Source organism: Lissotriton vulgaris, chromosome 12 (assembly GCF_964263255.1).
Source record: "Lissotriton vulgaris chromosome 12, aLisVul1.2, whole genome shotgun sequence".
NCBI classification, from domain to species: domain Eukaryota; kingdom Metazoa; phylum Chordata; class Amphibia; order Caudata; family Salamandridae; genus Lissotriton; species Lissotriton vulgaris.
In genome coordinates this window covers 252732882-252752419 of record NC_141700.1, presented here as the reverse complement: position 1 = coordinate 252752419, position 19538 = coordinate 252732882, and the positions used below count along the sequence as shown (strand labels likewise).

General features: G+C 42.4%; 1 protein-coding gene across 1 annotated transcript in view; it reads right to left on the bottom strand.

Annotated features, from left to right (window-relative positions):
* EXOC3L1 (exocyst complex component 3 like 1) overlaps positions 1-19538 on the bottom strand; it is a 160725-nt gene that overhangs the window by 106806 nt on the left and 34381 nt on the right. Inside the window, exons 2-4 of the mRNA XM_086947772.1 lie at positions 19312-19472; positions 7797-8016; positions 6338-7016 (exon numbers count right to left, since the gene is read on the bottom strand). Of these exons, the coding sequence (XP_086803898.1) occupies positions 6338-7016; positions 7797-8016; positions 19312-19472 (1060 nt within the window). The remainder of the gene's footprint in view (positions 1-6337; positions 7017-7796; positions 8017-19311; positions 19473-19538) is intronic.

Genomic DNA, 19538 nt, shown 5'->3' with positions numbered 1-19538 from the left:
GCAGGGGACTATAGGACTGTGGTCCTCCATAAAGGCAGTCAGCTGAGAAGTTTAGAAGGGAGGGGAAGTCTCGGGATTGGCCTGTAATTATTGGGGTCTGTGGAATCTAGGTTCCTTTTTTTAAGCAGAAGGAGGATAGAAGATATCTTCCAGACACTTGGGAATGTCCCCAGCTTGATTGTGTGGTTGAAGATTTCCGTCAGATAACCCAATATAGTTTTTGATGCTAGATGTGTTATTTTAGGAGGGCATGTGTCTAGAGGGGATGCTGATTTGGTTTGCAAAAGAAGAGTTTTGATTTGCTCAGGCGAGAGTTCAGAAAAGGCCGTTAGAGTGGCCTTGTGTTCGTTTCCCTTGATTTGGGGACCGTTTTAACTATATGGTAGGCTTAAGGAATTGGAAGAGAAAAGACTGAAAGCAGAGTTCACCTTCTGTTGAAAGAAAGCAGCCAATGAATAACAGAAAGTCTGAGGTTTTGATAGCTGTTTAACAGTGGCAAAAAGTTCTTTTGAGGAGTTTTTCTCCGCTTCTATTTTTTTTGTGAAATATGCAGTTTTTTCTCTAATAATCATATCTTTGTAGGTGGCTAAAATGCTCTTGTATTGCTCTTTTTTCTGATTATCTTAGGTTTTCCGTGAACCAAGGTTCGGAAGGTAGGGCCCTGCTACTTTTTTTTTTATTTAACAGGAGCTATTTCCTATATAGCCTTGTCCAGCCGGAGCTGATATGAGCTGGCTGCTTTATCAGTCATCGCCAACTGCTAGGTCGCTGTCAAGGCTGCTTTTAGCTCTTCAGATCCAACGGTGGGCCATTTACTAGTAACTGTGTGTTTTAATGTTGAACATAACTGCCCGATGGTCAGACCATACGAAAAGGAGGGCTGTTGATGCTGAGAGGTGAGGGCAGTCAGAGATATTACCATCAAGTCGGTGACCCGCTTTGTGCGTTGGTTCCTTGGCCAACTGCTCTAATCCTAGGCTAAACAACATGTCCAAAAGATGTGTCGCATCCGTGTTATCAGGGTTTTCCAGGTGCAAACTGAAGTCCCTCAATATCATATAGAAAGGAAAGTCAATTTTTAGGTCTAAGAGCTGTGAAAAGGAGAGTAAAAAGGTTGTACTGGGATGATATTATCGTATCCCATTAAATATGTAGTACTAAGTAAGTTGTAATGTAAATGCCATCGCTTCTAGTTCTTTTGAACTATTAACTTCCATAAAAGATCCTGTAAAAGAGTTTTGATAAATTACAGTGATGCCGCCTCCTCTTTTACCTGCCCAATCAAGTCTATGAATCCAATATCCTGTGGGTACTGCTATAGCTAGTTCGGGCCCAGCAGATGCATTGGGCCATGATAGATGGTAAGCGATAAATGCCATGGCTACATCCTGCGTGTCTAAGAAATCTGCAAATACTGTGGCGTGTTTCACCAAGGATAACACGAATATGAGAGCGCACTGGAAGGGCTTGACATAAGAGGTACACTTTTCTTTTGTTGATCTAAGGCTGTTTATTTTGAGGTTAAGTAAGGTGCAGTTACACCCTGGACAAGGCAAAGAGTTCTCGCGGTTGGCGGGGGACAACACGGGGCCATTACATAACCTACCTGATTGACTTCGCACAGTTCATCCATTGAATATCTCCGGACCGTTTGAGGCTGTGTAGACGAACCGCCATAGTGGCTGGCACTGGTCGTGTTCCCGGAACTGACGGGCACAGACTCACAGCACTACAATAAATATTGTAAAGCCAAAAGATTCGTAAATCTGTTACCATGATTTTCTTGGGGGATCAGGGTTGTCATTCTCCGAGGTTGCACCCACATTTGTTACCCAGTAGGGTTAGGGGTTTGGATGGTGAAATGTGAGCTAGCTGGACTTTAGGTCAGCATCCCCTTAGAGGGTGCAGGGAATCAGACTCGCACCATCCCAACAATTATGTTGTTCAACAAATGCACAGCTTTACCAACTACACTTGGTGAAAGCTGTACTACACTGGCACATTAAACATACTTTAAAAGCAGCACTACACACTACTGGAGACATACCTTAATAAAATTAACCACATTGTGAAACATTTGAACAGCATTCAAATGAAAGTCTAGTGGTATATGATCGCAATATTCTGGAAAAATTCAGCATCAGTTGTAACAGTATTTTATTTTGGGTTATTGAATGATTGAGGTATTAATTATCACAGCAACATCAATAGGCAATGCATTGAGTCGAACTGTTATTATTTATCTTGACATAGTGGTTTCCGATAGCCAATTTTTCAGATGGGCGCTTTCCAGATACACAGTTGTTACATTCGTCTTAACACTTTTCCATTTCTTTCTTTCTCTCTTTCCTCCATCTTTATTACATCACCTCCCTGCTTGCCACCCTTGGCATGCGCTCTGTTTATTTTCTGTCTGCATTCCACATTCTGCATAGTTCTACTTGTATTAGATTTTTTTCTGTTGGCCAGTTGCATCTGGAGCTGAACATGGATGGATCTACATTGGTGTGCTGACAATAAATCAACTTTGAATTTTTTGGCATTCTGGATACTTTTTAATAACAGTTCTTGCAGGCTCCAGCTACAAATAGATGCAAATATTTTTTCATGCATCCATAACTTATGACAGAAGAGGCTTTGGCTGTTAATAAGAGCGTTACAGTTTAGATCTCGGTCAACTGTGAAACCTAAATAGATTGGTCAGGCTTAAAGCCCATGGTCACGAAGCATGAGATTATTTTTTCAAGCAGGAATTTCATAACAAAAAACCACGGACCTCGTTTTTTTGGCATTCTCCCTAAAAGAGTACATGCTATCCATCGCTGAATTATACTAAGCACAGTTGCAGAAGATCCCAAATGGTGTCAGACTGCTGATTCAATTTAAATGGCTATATTCGGAATATGAAATAGCTTGGAATCCAAACGTTCTAATCATAACCCCAGGTGCTGAGCATGAAGATTAAACAGAACTGAAGCTGGATCCCCGAAAGACTCCATAAGTAGATTCATAGATAGGAAGAAAGAAACATGCATAGTTTTCGCTCAGGAAAAATAGAGTAGAAACATGAATGGGCTGTATCTTTTAGCCCGAAAGCAATAAGGTGATCCATTATGTTATTACAGTGACCCTATCAAAGGTCACTTAGACGTCCAAAAGGAGAACTGCAGTAGTGCTGCTGTCATGTTCTTTAGGCTAGTCCTGTCATGTATACCCCATTTTTACATACATTGTCCCATCCACACAACAAAAATAATTCCAAACAGGTGACCTTTTACCTAGTATCTTGCTACTGTCGCTTCAAAACCTGGCTCTCGGTATTCTATCACAATCCCTGTACCAACGTACATTAACGTCCTCAGGCACAGTACAATTATTCTGTACAAGGGTCACCACTTTTTTTCATCCTTAGGCAACAGACAGCTGTGTATGATTGCATTCGTTTAAAAAAGCATTGTTGATTGTCTTCAAAACATTTATGATTGTTTTCAAAACATCCATGATTAGTTTAAAAACATATACATTCTAGAAAAAACCCTGAGTGACCACTTTAGTATAAAAGATCCTCACTCCCCCTACAAAGTAGAGGTGAATTCCTTTCAAGCTGACACGGGGGCCTGCATGCTGAATCTTCAACACGCAGCGGTCTGACATCCCTTGCTGGGTGTCATTCTCGATGCACAGACAGGGTCCTTCGGTCAAACCATCAGGTGAGGGGGCTGGCTCTTCCCTAGGGGTTTCTTGGCTACAGATACACATAGCTATACGCATATACTCCTACACATCCAGGCTCACCTAGGTACATTAAGGCAAATGACTTAGGGTGTGCCTTTTAGGAAAATACAAGTGCTACTGTTTTTACCTGAACTGCTTATGTTCATCATATTAGCACTATGAGAGAAATGTATCTAGTATTTAACATATTGGCACTAGCAATCTCTTTTGGATGCTTCTGTCTCCTGATTGTCGCAGCACATATGGGACCAGCATAATGCCTTCAGTGAATCAACTAAAGTTTGGGCTCCAATTTCCACTAGTCACTTGGTCACAGCACGGGCAGGCGATGGATGTCTTCCTTTAGCACAGCACCAGTGCACTCTATGCGAACGTCTGCAGCACAGAGGCCGCACTCTGGGAGTTACGAGGGTGATGCCATTGGACATCTTGGAGAAATACAGGAACAAACAACAACGGTTTTTTGATAAAAGACATTCAGTGTCATTGAGACTACCTTTGGATCCTTCATCTGCAATACCACAACTCTTACTTACACTACAAAACTCACAGATAAATATGCAATTGCCAAACCTTTTACTGAAAGATAAGTCAAATATAAAAAAAAGACCAAAGTGCTCCATAAAAATGTGAGGTGGTGTAGTGCTTGTGAGTTCTGACTGTGTGAGGAATAATAACATATGACAAATCTTACCATCATAGTTATTGGCATTGAGCAACAGACATTATAAGGACATAGTTATAAATAGAACAAGTTGTCCCATATTCATTATACATTTCATATATGTGATCAAAAACCAGAGTGATTGCCTATGCTTTGACCCCAGGATGAATTTAAGTAGGGTTTTTCATCGGGACATAATTGAAGAACATACTGTATCAAGCAAAAAGAATGCCACCAATACAGAGAATATGATCAAACTGGAAAACCAATTCCCTAATATTCCATCAAAACAGAGAAGTGATACCCCAATGCCTCAAGCACTCACACAACCAACAATGAAGTGAGTGGAGCAGGTGTACTCCTGAGAAGTTAACTTACCCAAGTGTTAAAAACCTTATAAAACATAAAAAAAGACTAACACTAATTCAATAAGTCCCTGTTAGCAACACGTTTAGCAAGTGGTATCTTAAACCAGTGCATATTTAATATTAAAAATATGCAACAGCATAAGAGAAGCAGCACATGATTGTTGCTAATTCACATGCCATCCTGAAATGTGTTGAGAAAGAGCAATATTTAGACATTCGACTATTTCTAAAAAATCATTTGGGGTACATACCATATATTTTTTGGGCGAAGAGCAAGAGGAAACCCAGTGTCTCTCCCTGTCTATGCTTACGATGGCATTGTATATATTGTACAAAAAAGGGGTGGGGTGGAGAGGACTGTCTTATTTTTCTCTTGTAGCAATCACCAGTGGTACTCTGCAAGCATGTGTTCTAAAACAAACTTGGGTTGCAGAGTCTATTTTCTTGTTACAGCAAAGCTGAGTCTACTGTCTTGGGTTCATATGAGAAGTCAATTATTTTGTGGGGCAGGTCGTTACCTCTACTTTACCCTTAGTGTCATGCATGGATTAGTTTATTGGGACAATGTAGGACCTCTCCTAACAATCACCTAAGGCATACATGCATGATCCTGTAAAGAGGGGGCAGCTGTTATGTTTCCCCCAGGCCTGGATGTCAAAAGCCCATTTGAATTAGAACCTCACAAAACCCAAGTTTACTGACATCACATGACATATCTGCAAACACAAAAAACTGGGTTGGCTCTTAGAAGTGCAGCTAGAAAGATTTACACCACAATTTGTTGCAAACAACGTATCACTGAAATTTATCATCAACAGTCTCTCCTTCAATGTGCACATCCACAGGGGATCTAAGGTCTCTATCAATTCTTCTTTCAAAAAATAAAACCCTCCAGTCCTGAAGAAGACTTCCGAACCCGTGTACAAGCCTGAGTCCTCTACTATCTCTAGACTTAGGAAGCGATCTGTTTGTAGGCCCGAGATTAAAATCTAACTCCAGTGAAATCCTCTACCTGGTGTGCCTCTACCCATTAAACGTTCACAGATGTACAGCCAAAACAATCCAATCCTGAAAGAACATCACTGACCCTCTTAGAAAACTGCATCACTTTTATGGTCTAATGAGGCACCTACAAGGCAGTAACTATGAATAAACCACTGTACATGGGCAAACAAATTGTCATCTAAGAAGGCCAACACATCAACACACAAACATCTGACACATTACCAGATTGTAAATCAAAAGGTTAGATTGTTTGCTTATTCTTCTTTCTCTACTTCAGACAAGTCTTGAAAATTCCCCTCGTCAGGGAATCTCTTTTCCATTATTTTTAGAGAACATACTCAGTATAATGTAAGTCCCTTCCCCATATAAAAAACATGACTCGCCCCCTAACTTCCTCCTATATACAGTTCTTTGTTGACTGCCAGCTCTATAATGCTCTATGAGGTCCTGAATCTACATAGATACATTCACACCACCAATACACATTCATCCCCTCATAACATTGCACTTTGGTACACATGCATGGTTAGGCTTGTGATCATTTCAAAGCTCTCCGAGCACTGACCTGGGGTACACATTTAGTGTCCAGTTGAGCACGGCGAATGTCTCGCTCTTCTCCAGCTCCCATGTCAAAATCTGTTGCAGGTGTCCCACCAGATTCTTGTGATACATGGCCACACACTCGTCCACTATACGGTAATGTGGTGGGCAGCACTGCACCATTAGGTGTGTCACAACATTGAGCTCATCCAGAATGTTGTTCTGTAAGGCTGCTAGGTGTCTAGCTAGACCGTGGCCCCTGATATCCAGTTGGGTGGCCCGAAAACGTGCTGCTATAGATTCCTGGGTGACCCGGAAGAAAACTTGTCGCCATGCCTTGGGGCGTCCAGGTGGAAGGAATCTATGATGACTACTTCCCTCCAGCAATGCACTGTCTATTTTCTCCTCCCGCTCTATAATGCGCACTGCAGAGACAAAGAGTGTGGGGTCCTTACGCACCAAGGTTGTACCACACACCACAACATCCCAAAGCTCCTGGGCAAGTTCCTCGCTCAACTCCTGCACACCAGCAAAATAGGACAGCACAAGTTTTTGGTCTTGTGCACTGAGAGTACCTCCACAGGCACGGGTGATCTGACGAAGGATGTCATCACGCCAGCACTCGAGCTCCATCAGCTTTGTGTGAGACTCCAAGAGCTGACGCCCATCGATTAGGCGGTGGGTCTCTGCAATTGCTTCTGGCACTATTGAGAGAACAGATGGCATAAAACATCATGGAATGCGAAACGCAGCAACGAAAAGATTGGGCTAGAGTGTGAAAGTCGGCATAAAGAGGGAAACAAAGCAGAAGGTGACAGGTGGGGGATGGAGACAAGGTTGGGGTGAGCTGAACTGAACTGAACAGGAAGAGAATCTAGGGGGAAAGAAATGATAGAAGGTTTGGGAGAAGATAAGACAGGGACAAAGAAAGACACAAAGCACTACGTAAAGTGTGAAGAAGAATGGAGTTTGTAGAGTGTATGGATAAAATAACCCCTTCCTTTAGGGCATTACTAGGTTAATGCTGCTGGAAAATGTTGGGCTGGATGAATGGGATAAAACATTTCAAGGGAGGTGCTCAGTACAGGACACCATTCCGCTATTTTCTGACATAACAAGACCAGTACCGATTGGAAGAAAAATCAGCCTCTGCTCGGTGCTTGCCTCAAGTATAGCAAAGTTCTTCTTACTTGGGGAATGCTGAATGGGGAAGAATAAGAAAACCTAAAACTGGAGAGAGGGGGATATTGAAAGCGGCTTGAAAAAGAGGCTTGAAAAAGAGGCTTATACAGGAGGAATGAATGGCGAGGACAGGAGAAGAGAGTGTCAGTTATAGGGAGAGGGAACACATGAGATAGATTAACAGTGAGCGATAGGAAAAAGGGGATAAAGAGACTGGAAGAGGAAGAACTATAGAGGGACGCAAGTGCTATAGATATAGGCCTGGGAAAAAGGGTCACTGTAAAAAAAGTACATTGACTCACATGAGAAGACATGTGGTAATTTACAAACCACTGCACTCAGCTGGACATGCTCAGACACCACCTCTCGTAGCTGCTCCAGTTTGATGAGACATTCAGCCTTGGGATCCCACTCCAGCCGCACCTCAGCAAGGGTCTCTCGTGCACTCCGCAAATCCTCTAGAGCTGAGTGTAGTTGCTTCACCCCCGTGCCAACTCCCTCCAGGTAGGATTGGATCACAGACTGTGGAAAACACCTCATGATCAGGAATGCAAGGAAAAAATCATCAGCCCCAGCTCTCCAGTCTGGAACACGCACTCAAAACCCTTAAACCCACTTCCATATTCAACCTCAGCCCTTTGCCCCTTTCTTGTGTGACAGTCTCTTAAGGCTAAAAGAAAAGAGATCATGTTGAGATGATAGCCCTAAAAATAAATCATTTATCTATTAGTTCACATTTGGAGCAAGATTATCAGGGTCTTGGTACCACCCGGAAGAAAGAATCTTCTTTGGGTCTCACAATGTTCCGCACAAAAGAGAAATCATATACAGGGAGTGTAGTGTTGTTTGAGTTAGCAACAATGGAAACCCTTTTGGCTCCTGATGGACTCTGTTGAATTGTTACTTAAGTGTTAGAGCGTAGTGAAGTGAATGCAGGTTTAGTATGTTGAGTTTGCAGTAACACGCAGGCGAATAAAGACATTTAATATCAAGCTCTGTGTGTGTTGTAGTCATTTGCGGGTACCAGGCTACGGAGGACGCTACAACTGGCTACGAGATAGGGGATAATAATCGTAGCCCTAGGGCAGCAAACTGATCATGCATGCCACGTGTGCCCCACTTGAAGTGCAGAATCAACCTTTTGTGTATGTGAAGTTAAAGCACAACTCCAGCCAGTGTGAAGTATTTAAAGATAACCAAAACTTCATTGAGAAATATACACATTGTTGGCCAAAAACCTGCTGGTGGGGCAGTAAAGAGGGATACTGCGCTACTATGCAACCTAAAGCTATATATCATACGGAGTGGTTAAGTTAAAGGCAGATACAACCAAGTTTGAAAGAGCAGCAAATAACGACAGCAAATTGCAAGATAAAGCTGCGATTAGAAGTGCTGCAAGGCCAAGGTCAACCAGACTTCAGACAGTCCAAAGAGACACCTAAAAGCAAAGCAATCCGGATACAAGAAACGGTCATCTGCTTACCAACACAATTAAAGAGAGTGATCATACCACGGCCCCAGGTGAAGTGGCTCTGGAGGATGTTCCCTGAGTTGTGCTTTTGGAGCAGTCTATACATGAAACGGTGCACCACCTAAGCTGCCAAATGGGGCTCAGAACAACTTCATAGGTCTCTGAAGATTAAAAGCTGAGAGCGGCCATCGGAACAATGAAAAGCTGTTTTCCAATGGCGAGCAACAACAAGGCTATGTTTTTGGTGATTATTAAAGGTAACCTAGAGGCCAGCACAATCGCAGGGCCTCAGAGATAGTTTGCATAAACAAGATCACCAAGCAGCATCAGAAAGAACAATACTTTCCACATCAGTAAGTTCCTCAAACTGTTATAATGCTGCAGCATTCCTGAAACCACCACCACCATTCAGTACCGCCAAAAAGTAGAATATTGGCGACAGATGGACTGCGTAGATAGAGACATCTTATGTTTTCATTGATGCGCTAGAAGACACATAACAAGAATATTATCAAATACCTTAAGAATCTTGCTGGTGAAGGTGTAAAAGAAATCATAAAGAAAATGCCACTAGCTGACGAAATTACCACAAATCAAAGCTGCCTTGAATTTTAAGTTAAATCAAATGCTAAATGTAGATTACGAGTAGTACATTTTCAGTTAAGAACGACAAAACGTTTAAGAAACCATCGCCAGATTTGTTGAGAGACTGGAGCTACACTCATCAAACACTAAGTACAAGGAGGTCAACTAAGAGGAAGCCATCCGACTCAGAGTGCTTGACGGATGCTTGTCAGATTCATTCAACCGACGAATGCTGAGAGAAACTCAGTCTGGAGTGAGTTTTTATGGCTGCCAGAGCTGAAGAGCGTGCTGAATAAGAAGCTGCTGACATGGAGGCTGGAGGTGTCCAGAATTAGTCAGTCATGAACATGAAAAGTAAGCAAAAGCACAAGGCAGAAGGACAGAGTGATGTCTACACAGAAAAATAAATTGTGCTTCAAGTGTAGATTTTTGTTTCTGCATGAAGGAAAATGTCCCGCCATTGGACAGATTTGCAAAGGCTGTGGGAGGGAAAAACATTTTGTAACGGCTTGCAGGGAGAAGGAAAAAAAAAGTGTTATGGTCCAACAAATAAAATTGCCACCGATATGTTCCAGAAGCGATGTTCAACTCATACCCACAAATGAAGTTGATCGCCATCTAAATCATTGTCACAAAGTTCTTCAGTATCAATGTCAAGTGAAAGTGAAGAAGATGGGTGTGCAATATCAATGTTTACAGGTCAAAGAAAAGACCTGAAAAACCATCAAAGTCATTCAAACACTCTCCGAAAATTACGCTCAGAGTAAACAGTTGCTCAGTACCCTTTATTATTATCGACAATGGTGCGTCGATAAATATAATGCCTAAAGAGACATACAATGAATTATCTCCATTGCCCTGACTTACATCAAACTAAAGTGTATACATGGGCTGCATCAACGCCATTAAAACGTCAAGGTTCCTTTGTAGCAATGATGAAACACAAGAAAACAAATGTACAAGCACATATTCATGTACTTCAAGGCACGACATCAAGTGACTGTTTACTCAGCTTCAGCACAGCTGCTGTTATGAGACTGATATCAGTGAACTATAACATGAATGCTCATCACAAAATAGTAAGTCAGTTCCCTTCATTGTTTCATGGGTTAGGAAAACTCAAGACTATGAAAGTACAACTACAAATACATGTGGGCATCTGTCCTGTTGCTCAAAGACACAGACAAATTTCATTCCATTTAGAGGAAGCTGTTGAAAAAGAAATTGAGTCATTACTCAAGCCTGATATCATTGAGCGTTCTACTGGTAAAGTGAGGTGTTTTCTCCCATAGTGGCAGTACCCAAAATTGACAAAGAAGATGCTGTACGCATCTGCGTTGATGTATGTCAAGTGAACAAGGCAACTGAAAGAGAACGACATCCAGGTCCACAGATTGCAGACATGATAACACAATTGAATGGTGTGAAGGTCTTCTCTTGCCTTGATTTGAATAAAGGATATCATCAGTTGTAACTCGAACAGAATTGCTGGTACATTACAACCTTTTCTACACATAATGGTCTGTTCTGATACGAAAGACTGAGTTTCAGTGTGTCATCATCATTCGACGTATCATCTAGCCTGTCATTAATACTTTCAATTATAGTGATGACATATTGGTTTCCGTAACTACAGAGAAGGAGCACGATAAAGCTCTCATGTAAGTGTGCAATTTTCATATTGATGCAGGTTTAACTTTGAATGCTGAGAAATATGAGTTTCATAAGACAAAGCTAAAATTCTTTGGCCATAGCTTTTCTGATGGGGGTATGACACTCGATCCAGCTAAAGTGCAAGCGTTGTCAACTGCCCGTCCACAACAGGATGTTTCCATGTTACGTTCATTCCTTGGTATGTCCAGCTACTGTTCTAGATACATATGGGACTTTGCCAACGTATGTGCTCCGTTTAGAGACTTGATGAAAAATAGTTTTTCACTTCATTGGTCACATGAATGCGAGCACAGTTGCAAGAAAATCAAACAAGCTATTGAAAACTCTACTGAAATGGCATAATTTGATCCAAAGCGTCATACTGAGGTTGTTGTCAACACTAGATCAGTCGGTGAGGCATAATCTTTACCAGCACAGCAGACACCCAAATGCTCGCCGACATATTGTGGCAAATGCAAGCAGAAGTTTGTCCCAAACTTAATGTGATAATTCAGGATCACTGAAATAATATCGAGGGAAAAAATATCGACATGCAAAAATATCGTGGACAAAATATCGACAGTCAAAATATCGAGTTTGTATCTACAAACAGGTAAGTACAAAAATATCGAGTACAAAATATCGTTTACAATAATATAGTTGTAAAAAATATCGACTTTATTAAAAACTGTGTTAAATTAAATTAATATTCAAATTTAATTACTAAAATATACTTAAAAATACTTAAATTAACTTATAATAATTAAATAATAAATGAAAATAATAAAAATAATTTTTTACAATCTTATTTGTTAAAACATATATATATATAGTAACATACTATAAAACAGTAGGGAAAACTGACCCTGAACCCAAAAAATACCCCTTTACCCAAAAACTGTAAACTGACCCTGAACCCTAAAAATACCCCTTTACCCAAAAACCCCAAACTGACCCTGAACCCTAAAAATACCCCTTTACCCAAAAACTGAAAACTGACCCTGAACCTAAAAAATACCCCTTTACCCAAGAACTGAAAACTGACCCTGAACCCTAAAAATACCCCTTTACCCAAAAACTGAAAACTGACCCTAAAAATACCCCTTTACCCAAAAACTGAAAACTTACCCTGAACCCTAAAAATACCCCCTTACCCAAAAACTGAAAACTGACCCTGAACTCTAAAAATACCCCTTTACCCAAAAACTGAAAACTGACCCCGAACCCTAAAAAAAACCCTTTACCCAAAAACTGAAAACTGACCCTGAACCCTAAAAATACCCCTTTACCCAAAAACTGAAAACTGACCCTGAACCCTAAAAATACTCCTTTACCCAAAATTAATTAATATTATTTAATTACCAATTAATTATTAATTACCAATAACAATAAAGTAAATATATTAGCACATTAGCTGTAATTAATTTAATTTAATAATTAATATTATTTTTTCCCAATTAATTAATTAACAATAACTAAAAATTATATATATAAATAAATTAGCGAACACAGATTCCCGGTACAAGCTAGTACCCGCTCACGAGTGGGTCGTTCCTGGGGTCCCGGAAGCCCAATATATCTCACCAAACGTTTTCCTTCAAGAAAATACGTAGACGACACACCAGGAGTTTGCTGTGCTGTGGAAATTTATTGGCAGCAAAAACATATACTCCGTTTACTGCACGTTTTTAATAGTGCCAGCCCGGGGGTAGATTAACATTTTTTTACCCCACGAGCCACGAGCCAGGCCCTTTTTAAACTTCACTCGCCGTCTAAACCTCACCACTCACATAATATACCTTCACATACACCACGGATAGTCCTTATTAGTGCTCCCGCGTAGTCGCTGGTCACAGCACGCCGCATCCCGTAGAGGGGTGCGAAGACCCCGATGATGAAGCATGACACCAAGGGTCCTTTTGGTGTGTGAGGGGTATTTTACAACACAGGGTGTTCCCAACCAGAGTAGGGAAACCCTTCCTTGAGTGGATTCCTTTTGTTTATTAAAAGCAGTAAAACGCTTGCCATGACAGTCACGCAAAACCGATAACTACAATGCATATATCTTGCATCGCCTTCTACATGTCCATCATAACTACTGCTGATCTTGCCAGGCAAAAATTCACTCTGATCTGCATAATTAGATATGGCAGCAGTAGCAAGAATCTAATGGCTGGGACTATTCCTATAACTTTGCAGCTCAGATTGATCCTAGACAAAGGGTGATAAGGAAGAAATCCAGAAAAATCACAACTCTTTCAACAGGAGAGTAATAATAGATACACAGATCGGGGGGAGGGGGGGGTAAGTTGCCAGTATTTTTTCTGGCATCATACATATCTAGTAATGGATATGCCTTTTATTCTTGGAAGGAACTATAGAATTCTGATTGCAGGCCATCACAGGTGGGAGTCGCATTCACCAACGGTGCTGCTCATTTAATCATGGATACTGCGACTCACTCTTCTAGTGCTTCCTTTTACTCTTGGACTAATATCTTCAAACTCAAGGTCTGCAGGGATTCGCAAATGCAGGCTTCCTCGAAATGATTGCAGCGAATTTAGCTCCAGTACAATACGTCACCTTGATTGTTTCGCAGCGCTATCAAGATTGGTATAGGCTCGGCATTGGCAAGCCTAGCCAGTAGCCTATCAGCCTTGTCATCTTCTGATTGTTGTCTAGGGACCTCTTCAATATAATCGTTCAAGCCCAACCTATTTAATGTTTCGGTATGTCGAGCTGTCTTCTGAACCAGACTTGCCCTCAAAAGCGCATCACTACGCCAATTTGAGTTTTCTAAAAAAAAAAATCCAATTTATTTTCAGTGTCATCAGTTCCCTAACTAAACCTCTCTTACTCATGTGGATGTCTTAGTACCAATACTGTTCATATATACTTTAAACGTCTACCAGGTAATCAACATGTTCCCAGCTGTATCAGTGTTTGCCCTGATACAAAAAGCAATCTCTTCTTTGATTGTCCCCTTGCATACCATGCATCTGAGTGCTTCAGGCAGCAGTCGCCTGCTAGAGACAGACATGAAAGGTCTTCTTCATCCAAGTGTGAGTAACAAAGAATTATGGTCTGATATTGTTTTTGCTAGGTACTTGAGCACAGCGAGAGCCCATGTGGAGAAAACAGGAATGTGTTGATGGTGGCGTGTAGGTCACCTATAGAAGAAGTCTTCTATATGCAGGGTGTGTGTAGCTCTGAATAAGAAGAGTCAAATCGCAGCCTTTCATCAAAGCCTAGAGCGTAGTAAATATGCATCCAAAGATGCACCTAGCAATGATGGATGAGACCTATGAAGAAGCACATTCATCACACGATTAAATATCCCAACTATTGGTGCCTGAATGGATTCCAAGGATGGAGCAGCATTGGCATTGATCTCCTGGGAGATATTTGGAAAAAGGGGGAAATTATTTCATTTGATGGCCTACAAGTAGAATTCCAAATGGGTACGACTGAGCATTTTAGATACTTACAGCTGAGGCATGCACTTCATTGTCACCTGAAAGAAGGAGTCTCGCTGCAGGAATACACTCCACTTAAAGACAGACTCCTCCTTGACCCAATGATTGACAAGGCAATATTCCTCACGTACAAAAAAACTTAAAAATAATACCCCTGACTGTCTGGGATCCTTGCAGGCTGCCTGGGAATCGGAAGTGGGTCTCCTGGAGGATGACGATTGGAGGGAGGCCCTGCAGAGCCCCAGAGACATAGCAGTGAGAGTGAGATTCAGACTGATCCAGCTCAGTATTCCACATAGATCTTACGCCTCGCGTTCAGTACAATACCGCATGGGCCACTGTAAGTCAGCACACTGTGTTCAGGGTTGTGGGCGGACAGGAATGTTCTTCCATATATTGTTGGACTGTACCAAGATTCAGATATTTTGGAGGGAGGTGGCTCGAGTGATGACAGCGGTGGTGGGTGAGCAGGTCCCAGAATAGGCGAGATGGCATATTGTGGGGGTGACAGGAGACATAGTATGGCCCAAATGGGCCACAACATGGCTAGCCCTGGCAGGAGTGGTAGCAAAGCGAAACATTTCACGAGCTTGCGGGGCCAGCGTGGCTCTAACACTGCAGTCCTGGCAAGATGATTTAGACTGGTGCCAACAGGCTGAACAAACAATATATCAGAGCAGGGAATGCCCATGTAAATGGGAAAAGATATGGGGGGCCTGGGTGCACTACAAAACAGACCAGTACCCAATGTAATATGAAACTTTCGACATTTTAAGGTACATGTCGTATGGCTGTATTCTCTGTCTACCTAGTTGTGGGGGTGGGACACTGGGAGGTTTGATTTGTTCTACTTCCTTGCATCTGTGTATGCCACTCTTCAAACTATGTATACTGTAATGACTTCTGAAGCAGGTGTTTGTGCGGTGAATAAAAAAGAATAAAAAAAAAAAAACTACCCCACCTATCAGCAATGGCAAGTATGGGGTGACTGTAAGGTCCCTCAGTCTGCTAATTTTGATTGCTCTTCCATTCTACACCTCGCTACTGAGGCTCATGTAGAACTCTAGCAAAACACAGAAGATGATGGACGGAATGTTGCACAATGGCAAAACATTCACCCCAGTCACAGATCTGGGTTTAATCCATCGTTATTTTGCTCACCAAGCCACCCCAGTTTAGACATGGCAATATGCAAATCAGTCTTGGCCCTGTGCCTCATGGGAACAGTCCAGCCTGAACTGCCAGGCCATGTCTTTCCTGGACCGGAATCAAGTATCCTAGGACCGGTTTCTGGTTATCAGTCGTCTTCAGCCAGGATAGCTTGACTCCAGTGGCCTAGTGTGCACGGGACCCACGTCTGGGCATACCCTTCCCACATAGGGTGAACAGCAAAACACAGAAGATGATGGACGGAATGTTGCACAATGGCAAAACATTCACCCCCAATCACAGACCTGGGTTTAATCCATCGTTATTTTGCTCACCAAGCCACCCCAGTTTAGACATGTCCATATGCAAATCACTTGGCGGGGCATGTAGAACTCTAGGCATTATCCATGTGTTTAGAAAGTCCATGGTGTTTGCTCCTGTCATCAAACTGGATTGCTGCTCCAGCTGTTTTTTTACCCAATTGACATGATTTCACTCATGTGGCAATGTACCTACCACACGTAACCATATGGATTACTAGACTGTCTATGGTAAATGCACATAGCACCTCAAGCTCCTCTGGCTAAATTTGCGCTATTCAGACACTTACATCTTTTAGTTCCCACCCATCCCCAAGAGAACTGTCCTACCTCCAGCATATATTCGTAGGCAAGACATACTGACATCTAATTCCCAGATTCAACAGGAAACAGTAGAGAGAATACCTCTACTGCATCAAAACAGTATGATAACGCTCCATAGTCCTAGTTGTCAGGGCTCTTCAGGACTTTCAACCATAATATGGCGGTATAAAACATGATGTGAATAATATCACTATAACCATGAAGTTTGAAAGAGTGCTAGGAACCTGCATGCAAATTGGAATGGCCTCGTCTGGGGTTTGAAGAGGTATATAAGAGGTATATAAATAGTACAATACAAGGAATGTGCCACCCAAAAAGTGGAGGATTCCATGACTTCACCCCAAAAGGTCACCATTGTAGCGTCCTACCAGCCTAGGTACTTGGCAATAACCACGCCTCACGTGGAGAGCAATTATATGCGTCTTCATCTGCTGCATGTGAGTCAGAACTCAACATTCTAAGCCTGCCTTCAACTCCTCTCTCCAACACTTGCGTCACAGGCCTATGGTGTACAGTGGGAACCCAAAAGAATTCCAGTCTTCTTTTGTTTACAAGACACTACAACCATGTTCCTGCTCTAAAACAAGAACGTCTTTCTTCTAGTGTATCTCCTAGCTTAGGTGCCCCATCATTAGGTGCAACTATTGCTTGTAGAAGAAATTAAAATGATGTGCTGCCACTTGGAAGGCTCGGAAGCGAGGAAGGCCACTGTTGCCAGGAGCTATTGCCTTAGAGAACCAGAATCAGAAGGGCTGAGACATTCCAAACTACCAATGCCACAGGCCTTTGCCGGCCAACCCTATGAGACTACAGAGGAAGAGGCCTTGCCCCTTGAAGAGGAAGAAGGCGGTACGGAGTCCTCCTTGAGAAAGTCCCAATGGCAGTGTCAGCGGGGAAAGTAAAGGTTAAGAGGATCCGAATTATGTTCATTTTGCCATGGAGGCATACCACTCGATTCAGCCTCCTTTGGAAAGTGTCACACTCCACGGACTCATCTTGAGCCCCCACACAAGCACAATAACTCCCATAGACTACAATGGCATCTGAACATTTTCCTCACCCTCCAAAAACTGTCTGATCAGTAATGATTTCAAAGGGCTCACTCTCCTTAGGCAGCCAATCTCACCCTCCAAGAAGAGTGAAACGGTAGAAAGGTATGTGGATGCAGATCTGACGTGTGCAGTACGAATTTCAGTCTGGCCGGTGCCCCCACTTAGGCCTACCATCATATTCTTGGCAAAAAAAGGCCCCTCTTGGGCTGAAGCCAGACTGACAGCTCGAGGTACAGATTACAGCCAGGCACCTTTTAAAGCCCATCTGGCACACAACAGCAAGGAAAGAGTCTGGAAGTGAGGCGTTTAATTACTGACAGCTCCTACAAGCACAGTGTAGCTTTGCCTCTACTCAGCAACTTGCTGGTTGTTTTAACTTCTTGCTTCTGGGGGTGTTGGAGCTCAGTCAGCAAATACAAGTATCCGTGTGGGTAGAAGCATACACAGAAGTATAAAAAGTAAAACAAATAAATAAAACCAAAGTAGAAGTAAACTAAAAACGATTTATAAAAGTAGAACAGTGGGCATGGCACATATAACTGTTGAAAAGGAACGTGAGAAATGTACGAGTTTAAAGGCAAAAAAAATCCGTTTTAAACGTTCAGCCACAAGCATGCAGAAATGTCAACAAATAAAAAGGAATGCAATAATGAAAAATTGTTTTAAAATAACAAGGCGCATGGTATTAAGAATGTATGCCGCAAGAACAGAGGGAGGTGCTGCATGGGTCACCAATGGTAGATTAGAGGGGTCTTTCCTATCATAATAGCCTCATTAGAAACAGACGGGATTTAATTTCCTTAGCTGCTTTGCTTTGGGAATCTGTGAAATAGAATCTAAAAATCCAATTTCCCCCGACCACACACCCTCACCGACCACAGAGGCCTCAGCTTTGATCAGACCCTGTGAAGAAACACCAAACTTAGCCTCCTGGCTCACCCTGCCCCAGCCATGAAGAGGCGAGTTCTTACAACCATTCACCATCAATAGCTCAGCTGGCCGCCCCCAAGACTGCACACTCCCTGAAAACCTTATGAGGGCGTCACATTTCCCAACTACTCCAAAGCCAACATTAGGAATTATTTGAAATACCACTCTGACTTCAGTTTACATGACCTCCCCTCCAGTAAACTTAATATTAGCCGCAATAACACATCATATGTAATATGTCCAGGTCACCGAAATGTATCTGGTTTAATACACAAACAAACAATGCTAACTACAGTAACTATCTAAATGTTTAAAAGTGGAGCAGGGACATTCTATCCCAAAGGGACACAACCTGCCTTTCATGCTTTCCTATGTGTTTGTTGTGTATTAAAATGTTAATAACGTTTTTTATTTAAATTGACTAAATCAAGGCACACTCCACCTTCTTAGGAGTCAAGTTCCGAGTCAGATAAAGGCCTCCCCCACAAATATCAATGTATTCAGGGCAGCTTGCCCTCCCGGCTTAAAGCACTTAAAATTAAGATTCACCCACTCTCACTGTCCAATAGAATCAGACCTCCTTTTTCATGCCTCCTTCAACCTTGTACAAGATTCCGTTTTAAGGTTGGCAGCTCCAAAGAAGACTACTACAGTGAAGCTTGTGCTTTACCAGGCACCAGAGAACTCAAGGCCTCGGCGACAGCCATAGACCGAACTGAAGCAGATGGACAGTATCCACCCAACCTGCCCTTAGCAGACAATTTAAGGCAGAAGTGGATGGAGTTGACCCTGGGGTCACGCTATCCTCCACAACCCACCTTTAGCTGGGAAGAGATAGACATGTCCTCAGCACCTACCTTCAGCCTGGACTGGATGGAGTTGTTCCGTTGCACCTCTCTCTTCCGATAGTGACTGAGCCCTTCCAGCTGGTCCGGGCGGTAAAACATCCCTGAAGCCCATTTCAAAGCTGCTCCCCGTGCGAGCTTCTCCGCTTTCTCCAGCTCCGGCCACTCCTCATCTACAGACAAAGAGGGAGGGGATCAGCAAGTTGTGTGTCCCATAGGATCTGCAAACCTCCCCTGTG